The sequence below is a fragment of the Phragmites australis genome, chromosome 22, assembly GCF_958298935.1.
Source record: "Phragmites australis chromosome 22, lpPhrAust1.1, whole genome shotgun sequence".
Classification (NCBI taxonomy): domain Eukaryota; kingdom Viridiplantae; phylum Streptophyta; class Magnoliopsida; order Poales; family Poaceae; genus Phragmites; species Phragmites australis.
Genome location: NC_084942.1, coordinates 6,900,888 through 6,916,516, shown reverse-complemented (window position 1 = coordinate 6,916,516; position 15,629 = coordinate 6,900,888). Strand labels below are relative to the sequence as shown.

General features: G+C 40.3%; 1 protein-coding gene across 1 annotated transcript; it reads right to left on the bottom strand.

The window, feature by feature from the left end:
- Window positions 1-4,578: 4,578 nt before the first annotated feature.
- Window positions 4,579-10,893, bottom strand: LOC133905306 (2-dehydro-3-deoxyphosphooctonate aldolase-like). Its single transcript, XM_062347065.1, has 14 exons — window positions 10,735-10,893; window positions 10,558-10,613; window positions 9,964-10,061; window positions 9,785-9,881; window positions 9,254-9,319; window positions 8,225-8,284; window positions 8,026-8,100; window positions 7,187-7,271; window positions 6,773-6,831; window positions 5,903-5,947; window positions 5,346-5,444; window positions 5,170-5,217; window positions 5,014-5,061; window positions 4,579-4,927 (listed from the first exon to the last, which is right to left on the bottom strand). The coding sequence occupies exons 2-14, from the start codon at window positions 10,594-10,596 to the stop codon at window positions 4,871-4,873; spliced, it is 876 nt and encodes a 291-aa protein (XP_062203049.1). The 5' UTR covers window positions 10,597-10,613; window positions 10,735-10,893; the 3' UTR covers window positions 4,579-4,870.
- Window positions 10,894-15,629: the final 4,736 nt, after the last annotated feature.

Below are 15,629 nucleotides of genomic sequence, written 5' to 3'. Positions count from 1 at the left end.
AAGGTCAAGTGTTTGGATCGAAAATACTCAAGGAAGCTGAGGAGCAAGTCAAGGCAATACGAGAAAAGTTAAAGACAACCCAATCCAGATAGAAGAGTTATGTGGATAACCGACGCCGAGAGTTAACTTTCAAGGTTGGAGATTATGTGTATCTCAAGGTCTCGCCTTTAAGAGGACTTCGCCGTTTTAAGGTTAAAGGCAAGTTGGCACCCGGGTACATTGGACTGTTTAGAGTGAGTGCTAGACGTGGAGAAGTGGCCTACCAGTTGGAACTGTCGCCCAAGCTAGAAGACGTGCACAACATGTTTCATATATCGTAGCTGAAGAAGTGCTTGTGTGTGCCAAAGGAACAGTTACCCCTGGAAGAAGTGGAACTGCAAAAGGATTTGACTTATTCAGAATACCCGGTCAAAATTTTAGAGACGGCTAAGCGTGTGACTCAGAGAAAGGTCATATGTATGTGCAAAGGACAATGGAGTCACCACACTGAAGATGAAGCAACCTAAGAACAAAAAGAAGAGCTAAAGGCAGAGTTTCCTCACTTGTTTGGAGATCAACCCGAATCTCGAGGACGAGATTCCTTTAAGGGGGTAAGTTTTGTAACAGCCCAAGTTCATAAAACTAAGAAAAATATAAAACTTTTTCAAGAGAATAAAGAATTTGCTAAGCTAAATAATTCTTAAGTGTATATATGTGTATATATTTGATTACTTGTTTGTTTGCTTGTTTATATGAGCTAATATAAGTATATAGGTGGTATATACACTGTATGAATAAGTATACATGTACAAGAGAGAAGATAGAAAAGAAAAAAAAAGAAAAGCCTCTAGTGAAAAAGGCCGAAGCCCATCACCTCTCCCTCTTCTCTTTTCTCTCTGTTTCGGCCCGATCCAGCCAACCCAGCCCGCCACAATCTCTCCCTCACCCTCTCCTCTCTCTTTCTCTGGGCTGTAGCCCACTTCGCCAGCCCGGCCGCCCATCATCCTCTACCTCTGTCTCCTCTCTCCTCCGCTTTCTCTCACGATGCCAAAGAAACCGAGCTGGCCACGAGCCATGAATGAAAGACCGACACGCATACGATGGAGAAGACCATCTAGAAGCTCACTAGCCTGCGGATAAGCAAGAATCCCGATCGAGTATGCCTTATCTCCATGCGGATTGGAGTTCAAGTCAGAGTTCGAGTGTTTGCCGCCGCCGTTCAAATCGAAGCCGAGACGCCCACGAACTCTATCTCTCCCGGGTATATAAGGAACCCTAGACCCCTCCCCTAGAGCGTCCCAGAGCAATCCATCAGTATAGAGTCGTGAGTCACCGAGAGCAGCTCTTTTGCCATCGCATCGGAATAAAGAGCCGCTGCCGTCGATCTCGACCGTCGTAGCCCAAAAGCTGCTGCCAAGGAGTTCTCAAGCATAGCAGGAGCACGAAGGTGTTCCCGAAGCAATCCCGACCACCAATTGTCACCCAGAACGGAGTTCCGATGAGGTCTGAAGGAGTTCGTCGCCGTGTGTCATCGCTCGCCTCTCTAGAGCCTCTCCGACGTCGACGTGTCCCCTAGGTATGATCCCCGTGCTTCCCTGACCCTGTTCTACCGCTCGCCGGATTAGATAGGTCACCGGAGCGCTGTTCTAGTGAGATTCCGACGTTGCGCCACCACGGAAGCCGTCGTTGCTGCCTCTGTTTAGCCAGAGATGAGAACCAGTGCATGTGAGCCATTCGATCCAAGATCAAGAGCCGAGATTAGAAGCCCCTCATACCCCTTCGGTAGCCAGACTAAGCGCAACACGTGTCAAGTCATAATCCCAGTGAGCAGCCTTTGCCATGTCAGTGAGCCACATCAGCACTTTTTCTTACGTGTCAAGCCACCTCAGCCTGTAGTGCCCAGTCAACAACCCAGTCAGCTTTTGTTTTTCTTTTTAATTGTTTTAATTGTGTGCTGACATCATAATGGTTAAATACTGCGTAATAAATAGTTTTTCAGTAGAAAATAATTCTAAATAATAATAATAGTTAGTAAATTAATTTATGAAAATGTTTAATAATGTTTTATAGTTTTAAATAGTTTATAATTCAAATGAATGCTAGAAAAATCCTAGAAAATCATTGATGGCTTTGGAAAAATTCTAGAAAATTCCTAGCAGTATAATTTCATCTGTAGATAATCTTTCTAGTCATGTTTTGATCTTTAGAAAATCATGACTTGTCAATCGTAGCTCCATTTTGACTCGTTCTTTCGCCAGATTGTCCGGACTAGCGTGATCTTATATGTGATGATGTTTATTGTGTGATTTTTGGTTTTTTTATCTTGGTGTTTATGTGTTGTTGCTTTTCCACGTATGTTGCGAGTAGACACCAATGTTCAGGAGGAGCTAGAAGGTCTGCAGGATCAGGATTTTGAAGACCCAACTGAATTCAGTGAAGGCAAGTTGTGTTCTTGATCATTTTTATCTCAGTTTTTAAATATTTTATTTTACAAACATGCATGCTAATAATTTTGTTGAGAATCCCAAGAGTTAAGCTTTACCCTAGTTTTTTTCTTATCACCATAGTATGGTTTGGGTTATGAATGGGTAGATGATGCTTAGCTTTGCTTTGGGATGGTAATCATGATAATTGTTCCACGAACTTGATAATGATCCTATACAATAATGATAAAATATGATGGAATAATTTTTGTTGTAATATGGTATAGGGATTTGAGTAGTTGGTATGATGAAATGTATGGTTGGGAAAGTGGTAGTCTTGCTAAAATCTATGGACCGATTCGTGGGGTGATATTTCTATGTTTACAGTACAACCATAAGACTGGTATAGGACGGACCTAGCCAAGTAATTTGCTTACTCTTAGCATAGTGTAGACCAGGCAGAAGAGCGGTGAATGGACGATGTCTTGAGATCCGAAAGGCCCAAGAGGGGGCTTTTGTTGTTGAGGTGGAATCATACAGCAGTGAAATCTTAGCGGGTAGATATGTGCTGAAAGGGTACATTGTAAAGGCTTTGGAGTGGATTTCTAGCGCACACCTTGGTAGTGTGTAAGAGTTCTCCGTCGGCCAATAGATGCTCGGCAAAATGGGATGAAACATCTTGTGTATAACGTACAACCTCTACAGAGTTAAAACTGAATATTCAGCCGTGCTCACGATCATAAGTGACACTGAAAACCTACTATGATTATAACTTGATGTTTTATTTAGTCGGGTCAACTGTGATAGTGGGAATCATAGTTGAGAATGATTAATCATAATGGTAGGAACTATGATTGAGCGTTCAACCTTAGTGGATGGAACTTTGGTCGAGGTGTTGGTAGTTGGTTAAATCAAGATGGATACAATCTTGAGGTGGTTTGTTATTCACTTAATTATTATTGATTTTCAAATGGTTTTACATAAATAATGTTTTACGTAAAGGAGTCATTTAGCCATATTCTTGTTAAAGCTTTCATATGCATATTATTTTCTTCACAACTTGCTGAGTATAACAAGTACTCACTTTTGCTATCACCACCAAACACTCAGTTGGAGAAGGTATCAAGGAGTACACTAAAGGTGGATCGTTCTAAAATACTTTCTACGTCGATGATGCATGTGGAAGAGTCGTAAAGGATTAGAGTCTTCGTAGTTCGTTTAGTTTCGCTGCAGTTTATTTAGTTCTTCGACCCTTGAAGGTCACTTTTGTAAAACGGTTAATTCGATTAAGTATAAACATTGTAATGATTATTATCAATTAAGTCACCGTGTGTTGAAATTGATTTCTAGACTCAGTATAAGATTTGTTTGTTTTTTGAACCAGTCTCGACATGATGCAGAATGAAAATCTGATGTGATCCTCCGGGAGGACGTTGGTGAAGATGTCCGCATTTTCTCCCACATTCGCCTGACGATGTATGTCGAGCTGATGATTCTGAAGCTAAAAGGTGAGTTCACTGGTTCTTCTCACCAGCTGGGACTCTACGTTTCCTTTGTTACTTTCTCATTTTGCTAGCCAACTATATTGTAGATGATATGGGTCGACTATGCAAAATGGGACACGGCTGCACAAAACTGAAATTTGTCGATGAGAATTCAGTTGAATCCATGGGATTGATATCTGGAATCCGCAAGGTAATTCCTACTTGGGTAACTTTTTAATGTGAAGCGCACAGAATTTGATCAAAACTTTCATTTGTGTGCTTCACTTCAGGCGTACCACATGGTGAAGGCTTTCAAGGAGAAAAGGCTCTCTGTATCTGAGAAAGGCCATGTACCCACCAGGAAAAGTAGTAGACGGCTACAGAAGTAATAATCTAATTCGAAACTTGCTAGTGCAGTAGAACAGGCAGCTTGTCAAGTGATATTTATTTTATTGTATGTATCTGGAGCGCTGGAGTCGAGAAATTGCTGCATTGTTGCAAGCTTGCTGGAAGGAAGAAAGTGGTAGTTTCTTGTACAAATTTCCTGCTGTTACTGTCACAAACTGATCCATTGCATTGTACTTACATTTTGGTTTGTTCCAATTAGAACCTTCTTGTAGTTTACTTCAACATCAAACTAGAGAGAGAGAGACGTTCCGGAACTTTATCAATTTATCATCTGGATCAACAGAGGCATCAAGCTGGTAATCAGCCAGCAATTGTTTTATTTTGGCAGTTTATTGTTTGTCCAATAACATGGTACAACTGATGAAACAACACAAACCAACCAGACAGGTTTCCACCAAACCAACCAGACAGGTTTCCACTCCACTCAGTAGTTCAGTGATAACAATTATCCACGGCCATTATGCTTATGCTTGAGAAAATAACAATTATGGCATGCAAAGAGCAATCCATCCTGAAGTGATTACACTGGTGAAACCAATGGAAAGTGGAACTGTGCCTTCTATCGACCAAACTAGATCATTCCTGGAACGGAGTGAGATCAATCTTGAACTGCTTCTTTCCCTTGGTAACTCGCTTCCCACGGAGCAAAAAGAAAAGAAAAAGAAAGATAAGTTTACAGAGAGAATTGGCTTGAATATACTGAAGGATGTTATACTTACAGCAATCGCAATCAATTCCTCCAATAGCTCCTCCAAATTGCGCAATGGCTAAATCAAAGAAAAAAATACAAACAAATAGCATGTTGTTATATGATACACATTATGAATGCTGCAACATATGGGGGAGAAAGATTGCATGGATGAACTGGATTATACCCATTGAGTTGGGCCGTCACATGGCGCATTCAAGGGATCATCATGTACCTGTGGGATTATGCAACGAAATAAATCTTAAAGTTATGATAATGTCATTCATTGTTGAGCATAACAGCAAGTATGTTAAAAGAAACGGCATAGCTTCCTCCTTTTCCTTGTTGTCTTTTATGTTTTACCTCCATGAAAATGCCATTACAACCAACAGCAACAGAAGTCCTTGCGATGCATGGTATTAGTTCTCGTAAGCCCCCGCTTGCAACACCTCCCCCATCAAGCTTACAAAATACAAGAAAATAGGCCCAAACTTAACCAAAACAAACATCCCCGAAACAACAATGATATGCACTGCAAGCTAGTTCCAAAGTTGTATAATGAAGTAATTGATGTTTTAGTGGCTGATTTAGATAGTAAGTAAAAATTCAACAGATAACTGAAACTATTAAAAAGGCTGGTTATTACATATAGAAATGAACGAGGCTGGAACAGTATGGTGTTCTAAAAGCTACAAGATTTGTGGCTTGCAAATTTTTGCATCAGAGAAGAACGGGAAAAAAAGTGTGGTCAATTACTAGAAATGTCAATGTAGACTACTGGGAATTCTAAAAACATACAAAAGTTTTCCTTCATGCTGCTTTCCATCACTAATCAACGTTGGACTCACTTAGAACCAAAAATCAGTACCTAACCTAGGTTGCCTAAACCAACAAAGGTACATCACAATTGGTCAATATACCTTTCTTCCAGCTGGTTGTTGCAGAGCATGTGTTACATCAGCTACCTGAAATGAATACTTCTCCATAAATGGTCTATATACTATACCATAGTTTATGCTCACTACCACATAATTGGCTATTGAAACGTATAATAAAAATGAAAATGTTAACTATGAAACTAATGAGTCATTGATTAAAAAAACTTTTCCAAAAGCATCAGATAAAAATACAATCACATTCTCGTGAAAAGTGGAAAAGGTTCAATCTAAAATTATTTTTTACCCTGGATTAGTTGCTCTGTTGATGAGCACTAACATTCCTTGTTTGCAAGTGCTTGTTTTGATTGGAAGATCCAGGTTTATCTTTTCAGGGAATTTTGCGGTAAGACAATGTTATTTCGTGCTCTTTCTATACAACACTATTAAAGATCAGTGTCCTACCGCAAAAAAGTAAGTAAATAAATAATAACAGTGCCCTGCAGCAAAAACTACAACATAACAGTGTCGTACAGCAAATTTTGAAGTCAACAAGGAACAACAGCCATCTGGGTCATCCCTAAGCAACATAAATTCATTATTGATAGTAGAAAGCCGGACCGCCTCTATCATGTCAAAACAAGTGAACCAAATCAGGAGAAAAGAAATGCTAAAGTAATTAAACTGAAACTAAATAGCCATCATCCTCACTATAATGACCAAGTTGCATCTATGTAAAATCTAAATCTTGTGTTGAATTTTATTCAAATGTTGACCCATAACAAATACCAGACCTGTCCAATGCCAGAAATACCAATAAGCTAGATGGAAGAGTTCAATCAGAAACAAGCTAAATGGGTCTACCCATAAGGTAGGTTATGCAGTTATGGACAACAGTAAGGTTCCAACACTTACAACTGGGCAATTAGCTTCCCTCAGCCACTCAAAGTTCCTTGGGTCAACAATTAGATCATCTGCGTGTTAATTTCAAAAAATATCAGTGTCCATGGAGTGATGAAGAAACAACTATTAATAATCAGATTGTGATAAAACTAGGTGACCAATAAGAGACGGTGTGCTGCTGTGAAACCTCTAGTTGCATTAAATATTTCAAGAAGCATCTAGCTGCTACTTGGCAACCATCAGTTCATGATCATGCTACAAGCCTACAATATGCTTGAGTGTCCAGAAAGAGTAGCATATCATGGTATGTGTCAATGTTTCCATAATGGCCCGATGTCATAGAACCATATCTATGATTGTTTTCTTTCTCTTTTCTTGTTGAAGTCAACAATGAACAGATAAGAGGGAGCCAAAAGATGCCTTAACTGTATCCAAACATGGTACCACGCTCACAGACCATCACATTTGGATTTCCAGCAAGTCTTATTTTCTCTACGGAGTTGACCATAACCTGGAGATGTACATGTTCACTTTGACAAACATATGCATAAAAAAATAGTACAAGTAAATTTGGTAAGATAATTTGCTTGAACCAGGAGGTAATTCCTAAATAAACTTCTTCAAGTGACTGCATATATTTCATGTCAAAAAATAGTTATAGTGGTATGAAGACAGCAGATGTTTGGATAAACAATTTTCCATAAAAAATAACGTGTAAAATATATGTTTAAGGATTTTGGGCTGGGATGGGAAAATTTCCATCTTAAAACAAAGGTTATCTGAAGAGACATAATATACTAGAGGTCAGCAAAAAGGTAAATTGGTTATCACTGATGACAGTGGTGACAGACTGAACAGGAACTGATAATCTGCTTGAACATCTTGTTATACTTCATGTTTGTTGCTGGAGTAATGTGAAAATTCAATCAACTTAAGTCAAGCTACTGTAGTAATATTTTGAAATTATATAAGTCCTCAAGTAAATGAAAATTTTCAGGTAAGAGAAATTGCTTCCGCTTTCTGTCAACATTGTACCTCATGCATAACAATCACAGTAAGCTTCCCCAGAATGCATAACCAACATGGGGCAATAGGAGTATAGGACAGTATGGTATGTTTGTGACTTTTTTGCAACATTTAACTGCATATGAATTTTTTGAGGCTAATGATTTAACCAGATAATGAAAACAAGAATAAATTAGCAAGTCGCTAAAAGTACTAGTATTCGGATTTCAACAGTACTACCAGCTAGTAATGCAACTTACAGAAGGCGCACAGAATTGTCCTTTCTTGATATTGATAATTTTTCCAGTCTTAGCAGCAGCCACTAGAAGATCAGTCTGTTATCATAGTTTTATAATGTGTGCATTAGGCATGCAGAATGTGATATAAATATGTAGAGTCATGATTAAATATATGAAAGTATTATAGTTTGCCATAAAATTTCCGTTCGTTCAGTTGCACCTGGCGACAGAGGAAGGCTGGAATTTGTATAATGTCAGCAACTCTTCCAACAGCTTCACACTGATTTATTCAATTAGTTAGGAACCATCTGTCACTTCAGAGAAAATGATATGTAGTACGGGATTAAGAATTCAAAAGGGACGATGCTGGAAGAGTGCAAAAACACATGTAGGAATAAGATGGGTTGTTTGGTTAGAGCAAAATGTGGCTAATCGTGGTAACAAGCTCCGCATATGTTTTTTTCTCGAACACGCAGGAGAGCTGCGTATCTTTGTATTATAGGGAAAGAGAGTGGTCCATACAAGAACCCCTCTTACTAGGACCAAGGTAAGAGGGGGTAAAACAAAACAAACCAGAAAAAAACCTTTCTAAGATTACAATTAATCGACCCGACTATGCAATTGCACTGGACCTATACCCCAAGACGCCCGAGTTCCAGGTTCTGGAGGTTTCTTGCCCCAGCCAGAACCCAGAGATGACCCTCCAGCTGAAAGTTTCTCACAGAGGTTGAGACACTTGGTGAATCTCCATCAAACACACAGGCATTTCGATGTTTCCGCATATGTTTACAAAAGCAATAGCTCGAGAATGAAAAGCAAGTCTGGATATGAATATGAATTCAGGTTCAGAAATGAAGCTGAACTTTCCCCTCAAAAAAGAAATGAAGCTGAACTATTCAATACCTTAACTTGTGTAAAGGTGCCTCTAAAAAAGAGAAACATGCGTGAAGTCTAAAGTTGCTTGCTGAAGGTTATGTATTTCTGGAAACATAACATGACTAGTAGACCTTAGTATCAAAAAAGGCATTTTCCGCGTGTTGAGAAATTGAAATGCAATAACAAGTAGGACAGAATAACATTTCTCTTAAAAAAATGCTCACAGTACAAATGATACATTTTTTCCCGAAAACTGTGGGGGAGTTCCCCACAGTGCAAAGTACAAAGGATACATAATTTATAGACCATGCTAAGATCCGCTGCAGAATTAGCCAAACAGGGAAGTAACACAGCAGAATTTGCAAATGGATACCTGGTGGCTTTCGTGCACATCAGTGACCACTGGAAGGTCATATGTTGCCTTCACCTTTTCAAGGATCTGACCAAAAGACAAAATAGTACAACAATATAGCATCAAACACACTACTGCACATGGAAAGTTGGGTCTGAACAAATAGGTGCATACACATCACATAGAAATAGACATATCCCCTGACAGAACAAAGAGTAGTGAACTGCCATTGGCTCTGAAACAGATCAGAGATATGGCTAACTGTTATAATTTCTCCTGAAATCAAAGCCTAGTCCAAATAACAATATACCACTATGTATGTCACCAGGTAATTTTAACTGTCTAGCCCTTCCCATACATCCAGATAGTCACTAATACCAAAACTACGCCCAACACAACTATCATCTAGTATTGCAGAAAAGTAAACTAGTGTCACATAAGAGAAAATATGACTGGACATGAATTTGCATGTAATAACTTCTTGTGCATTAGGGAGCACTAATGCTATCTAAATTAGGAATTGCCTAGTTCAAAGGATAAAATTTGTCAGACCTTTAGGCCTTCTTCGAGACCAGGACCACGGAAAGATTTTGATGATGTACGATTTGCTTTATCAAAGCTGGACTTGAACACAAGTGGAATCCCAAGCCTGTCGAGGAGAACAAACAGCAGCAGCGCAGGTTTAAATTTAGCCAAAAAAATAAACAATATTACGATGATTAGGTGCTCACTTGGTTGTGATGGCCTTAATGTGTTTGGCCATCATCAAGACATGCTCCTCCGATTCAATCACATTGGGCCCAGCTAGCAAGAAGAATGGTTGAGCAGCCTGTTGTAAGAACCAAACAGTTCAATTCTTACATAGAAATAACATGGGGCTTAACAAAAATACACTAGTAATGACTAATGAGTATCGCATGTATGATGGCAGACCAAGAAAATAATAAAGTGCTTCAGATAGGATTACACTAGTAGCTAGTATCATCCATATGATGGCAAACAAAGAAAATATCACAGGCACAAGGCCACTATCAAGGTCAACATTCCCTAAACCATCCAGACAAATTTTTAACCAGAATGCACACTGCATACTATAAGCTTCAATACTAATCTTAACAACCGGGAAAGGATAATGAGGATCCAACAATTACCACCAAAACTCATACCAGCAACGCAAGAAGCGTTGCTACCACATCCTTGCCAAGGAACAGAGGGGCAAAAGTTCTGATCCAGCCACAGGCCACAGCACGCAGGTGGCCGACGAAATGACGCAGCCAAGACGACGTGAATAACTACATAGGCAATTAGCAATGCGTACAGCGTACCTTGAGGCCGTCGAACAGCACCACGGGAGGAGCCTCCATCCTCTCCTTCTTCCTCCCTACGGTAGCACTACCCAAGATCAAGGCACCTCACAGTCCAAGGACCCCAAGAACACGAGACGAAATGCGGCAGAATCACGTGCCAGAAAAACAAAATTTCGAGGAAGGGAGAGCACGAACCGGAGAGAAGAGAGATCCGATCGAAATACGAGTGCGGAGCGGAGAGGCGCAGGAGGAGTGAATGGGGCCGGAGCGGAGGACGACGACAGCCACGGGAGGAAAGAGAGAACCAAACCTTGTGGGTTTCTGTCAAAATTTTTTGTATATTTTTTATATCTAAAAAATGCAAAATTATGAGGTCGTTTTAGAATTTTACAAAATAGCCTCCTCCTACCCGTTTAGTGGGCAGAAAGTAAAAACAGCCTAGAGGTTGACGTGGATGCCATAGAAGAAGGATAATAGAGGTATTTCTTAGCTTGCCGGATAGGTGAGAAGTACCTCCCAATAGGAATTAGTTTTAGTTCACTCTTGTTGCCTCCTACTTGTTGGAAGGGCGAAACAGATCGACCTGAGAAGACAGAATAAATAGACGTGAGAATTAGTTTTAGTCCACCGTTGTTGCCTCTGCCTATTGGAAGGACGGAACATATCGACCTGAGAAGACAGAACAAATAGACGTGAGATTGAGTGTTTTGTTTCTTGCATTGCACGGCTCTTCAATAGTTCGTCTAAACCACTCGGCTGCCGTTGCCGCTCATCTGCTAAGGAAATTGGGCACCGACCTTGCGAGGCTGTGACGCACTATAACCTTCTTTGGTCCTTCCATCGCCTATCATCCATCCCCATCGACCCTACTAATAGTTATCGCCCATTGGCAATGGATAGCCTAAACTTAAGTCAAGGTTCGCTGCCGTATTTGTATAAACAAACTATAGCACTAACTAGTAAATAGTAATTAGTACCTTTATTGAGAGTCGAGAATCAATGGGCTATACTTAGTGCATGGAAGGAAGGGGTTAATTTATTAACTTAGATGTGCTTAGATTAGAAATCTAATTTATCTTTTGTTTCAATTCTTTTGTGCTTTATTATTTCCATTGCTTCAAGGTCAAGGATGAAGAAGAAGACACTAACAATAAATACTTTTTTCAAGCCAGTTACTTCAAGCTCCTACCCTAGTGTTGAAAATGCAAATCCAACCACGGAGCAACCTACAGGACAAAATAGCTCTAATGCTAATCCGGATGATATGCAAACTCCTGATCAGACTATTGTGACACCAGTAGAAGTTCCGCAACAAGCTAGAATTGGAAGAGTGCCCAGGTAAACGCCAACAGATTTTGAAACTTCCTCATGATAACCAATAAGAAGCACTGCAATTTTTTATTTCTGAGGGCCCATATGTTGCATACAAGAAAGAGTGCCCATTATAACAACAAAACATCGTCACCGATTCCAATACAGTTGGTTCAAACAATTTCCTTGGCTAGAGTATTCAGCAACCACAAATTGTGCCTATTGACTACCGTGTTTCATCTTTTCGCAAAAAGCCAACTGGGAGGTGTGGCTCAAATGCATTCATAGTTGATGGATTCAAAAAATGGAAGAAGGTGAATAATGGAAAAGAGTGTGCCTTTTTAACTCACATGGGCCAAGATTTTAATTCAGCTCATAATTTTTCAGTCAGGTGTTTTGATAATCTAAAAAATAGTATGAATCAAATTGAAAGGGTGATTGTACAAGCCTATGAAAAAAAATTGTGACAGGGAAAAAAATTACGGGAAAAATAATAATTGAAAAACAAAAAGTTGATGATGCATCTCTAAAGCTTCTCAACATGAAATAGCGAAAACATACTCATCTTTGCATAAGAAAAGGAAATGAGACAAAAAGGAAAGGAAAGGAAAGGACAGGAGGTCTAGCTAACCTCCTACACGTAGCATGATGAAGCAGGCTCGGAGTTGGATGCGACCATGCAAGGGAGGTTTTTGGTTGTTGCCTATGGGGAGGGGAATAAGAAATTTGATTACGTTATGTAATTAGTAGGGTTAAGTACAAATTTGAGCCATGTGATTAATACTCGTGGACGATAGATATCAAAAGCTCACGCATAACTCATACATTCTATATCTAATCATTATAGAAGATATAAATTGATTCTAGTTATTGGATATAGATGGAAGAAAATAATGGTGTATTAATATTTTTTAATGCTGATAGCGCCTATTAATTGCAAGTTTTCAATTTGATTGGAGGTTTCCAAACAATTGAGATAGGAAGAGACATGAGACCAACTTTGATTGTGGAACGTTTGATCATATAAGATGTATGGTGAAGATTATTCAAATCTACCATAACTCATCATTTTATAGGAGTATAGATAGGTTGTAACAAGTAACATTTGTTCGTTTGTGATTTTATTAGGTGGTTATCATTACAAGCTTGCCTTTTTAGAGGACATGATGAAACTCCAGGATCCATAAATCAGGGTAACTTTCTTGACATGTTAAAGCTTTTGGCTTCTTACAACAAGGACGTCAAAGAAGTTGCAGAAAATGCTCCAAGAAATGTCAAGTAAACCACTTCAATAGGAAATTCTTGGCCTACTTTCTCGAAGAATGCAGAAAACACTCAAAGAAGAAATTGGTAATAGCAAGTTTTGTATAATCATTGAAGAAGCTCGAGATGAGTCTAAAAAAGATCAAATGGCATTGGTCCTTCGGTTTCCCAAAAGCGAAGGGTTCATAAGAGTGTGTTTCCTAGATGACATTCATGGCAATGACACTTTGCATCAACTCTCAAGGAGTCAATTTGTGATGCCCTAGCACATAATAACTTGAATGTCCAAGATATTAGAGGCCAAAGCTATGGCGGGACAAGTAATATGCGAGGGGAGCGGAAAGGATCAAAGGCTCTAATTCTGAATGAGTGCCCTTATGCATATTATATTTATTGTATGGCTCATCAACTACATACAACTGGCTCTTGTTGCGGAATCAATTTTTTTAAAATGTGGTAGAATCAAGAGTTGTAACACCCCAAAATTATAATCCCAAAAATCTTATCAAAGAAATAAATGGAATAAATTTTTTGCAAGGAAGAAATAAAGAAAATACAAGAAAATGAGAAAAAAAGGAAAGAAAAGGAATCAAAATAAAAAGAAAAAGAAAAATCCCTTGGGGCCCAATCTCCCTCTTTCTCTCCCTCAGCTTGCTCCCCCCCCCCCCCCCTCTTTTCCGACCTTGGCCCCCTCCCGCGCCCCCTGGCCCAGTCGCACCGAGCCGACCCACCTCTTCCCTCCCTCGCCCCGAACCAGCTCCCTCTCCCTCCGCTCCCGCCCGCACGCTCCCTCCTGCGCCTCTCTCTCTCTCTCTCTCTCTCTCTCTCTCTCTCTCTCTCTCTCTCTCTCGCACCAGCTCCACCCGTCAAATTCGTCTCCCTTCCCGCGTCCCCTTTCCTTTTTCCCCTCTCTATGTCACACCTGTCAATCCTGCACCGAGAAATGAAGGGAAGTCCCATGTGTCTGCAAACATGGAAACCCAGTCAAGAGGTAGGACAGGAGGAGCAATCGCGGTCGGATTTGAAGCACGAGGTATGGAAATTGACCGCGGATTTCTCACCGGTGCCCCCAAGCCTAACAAAAATGAATTTGTGCTCTCTGGGTATAAATACCCCCACCCTGAGACCCCCATTGGCATCCCAGAGCCTTCTGCACCATTTCCCCTCACTTCCCATTGCGCTAGTGTCACCCAAGAGCACCCTCACCAAGCTCAGAGCGCCGTTGCACAAAGCCTCACCGTCGCTAGGCCGCTCCCCAACGTCGACATGCCCCCAAAACGTGTTTGTCATCACCCCCGCGTCCCGTTCCGCCTCTCAGCATCGACGCACCAAACCACTGCCATTGTCGTCTTCCAGCTAGATCCGAGGTAAACATCGGCGTTCTCGTCCTACATGGATAGGCCACATCAGTCCTCTGTCCTACGTGGCATGCCACATTAGCTTAGCCTTTTCCCTTTTCTTGTAATTCTCTTTGCTGACGCCAGTTGATGTCATAATCCTCTTTTTCTTTAGGAAAATAATTCATAAAAATTGATAAATTTAAAAATAGGATTTTCTTAATAATAAAAATTAGGAAAAATCTTTAATAACTCTATAAATCTATCAACGATTGGTAAACCGCTGATCTAACAAACTTGTTAAATAATAGGGGATGCTTTGAGTAGACGAATTACAAGGGGATTACATATGGATTTTTAGATAGGTTCGGACCTCCCTTCGAATAATAACCCTAAATCATATTTGTCTTGTATTGATCAGAGCATGTTATAAGAGGGTATAGCTAGGCTAGATGAATCTAAACCTAGTTGGTGGCTTCTTTCTTGCCTTCTATTGGCTTGTATGGGCTTCCAATGACTCAAAATCACTTGTCCTCCATAGGGCCCCTTGGTTCCATATATATGGGGGTGCCATTCATGCTCTGCAATCCAATCCTTATTTCTATTCTTGGAGATAGACCTTCCCAGTAACGGGACACCTTGGGTACATGCGGGTAGTTTTCTTTCTTCTAGGGACCCCCTTTCTAAAGATAAATATATGCTTCGAGAATTAAGGGAAACCCTGGGATGCCCAGATATGGTAATATCCAGTAGTCATCTTTAAGCCCCCAACCAGTATGTGAAATGAGGCTTCGACGTGTTAAGTACGCGGCCAGCAAAGATAGGCATTTTGTTCGACCGCGTCATCGAGTAAGACTTGAGTTTCCAAGTAGGATGATGTGTCTAACTGGGTTCTCTGGGTTCTCAGATCATCTAATCAGGATTCTAAATGCCTCCGAGTTCTTAGGTGACTCCTCAAGAAGGTGTTCCATCCGAGTAGGTTGTTTGATCAGCCCAAAAATAGCGCCTCGGCCTTGAAAAATGTATAGGGGGGATAAGACTCATCACTCACCAGGTTCAAAAGTTGGACCGTCGGAGTGGAAGTTTTACGTGGTGGTGAAAATATTATTTCCTCCTTTTCTGGCAAAAGATAAAGATGATGTTGGGAAACTAAGGGCCTTTGTCGATGTAGTGCGCCAG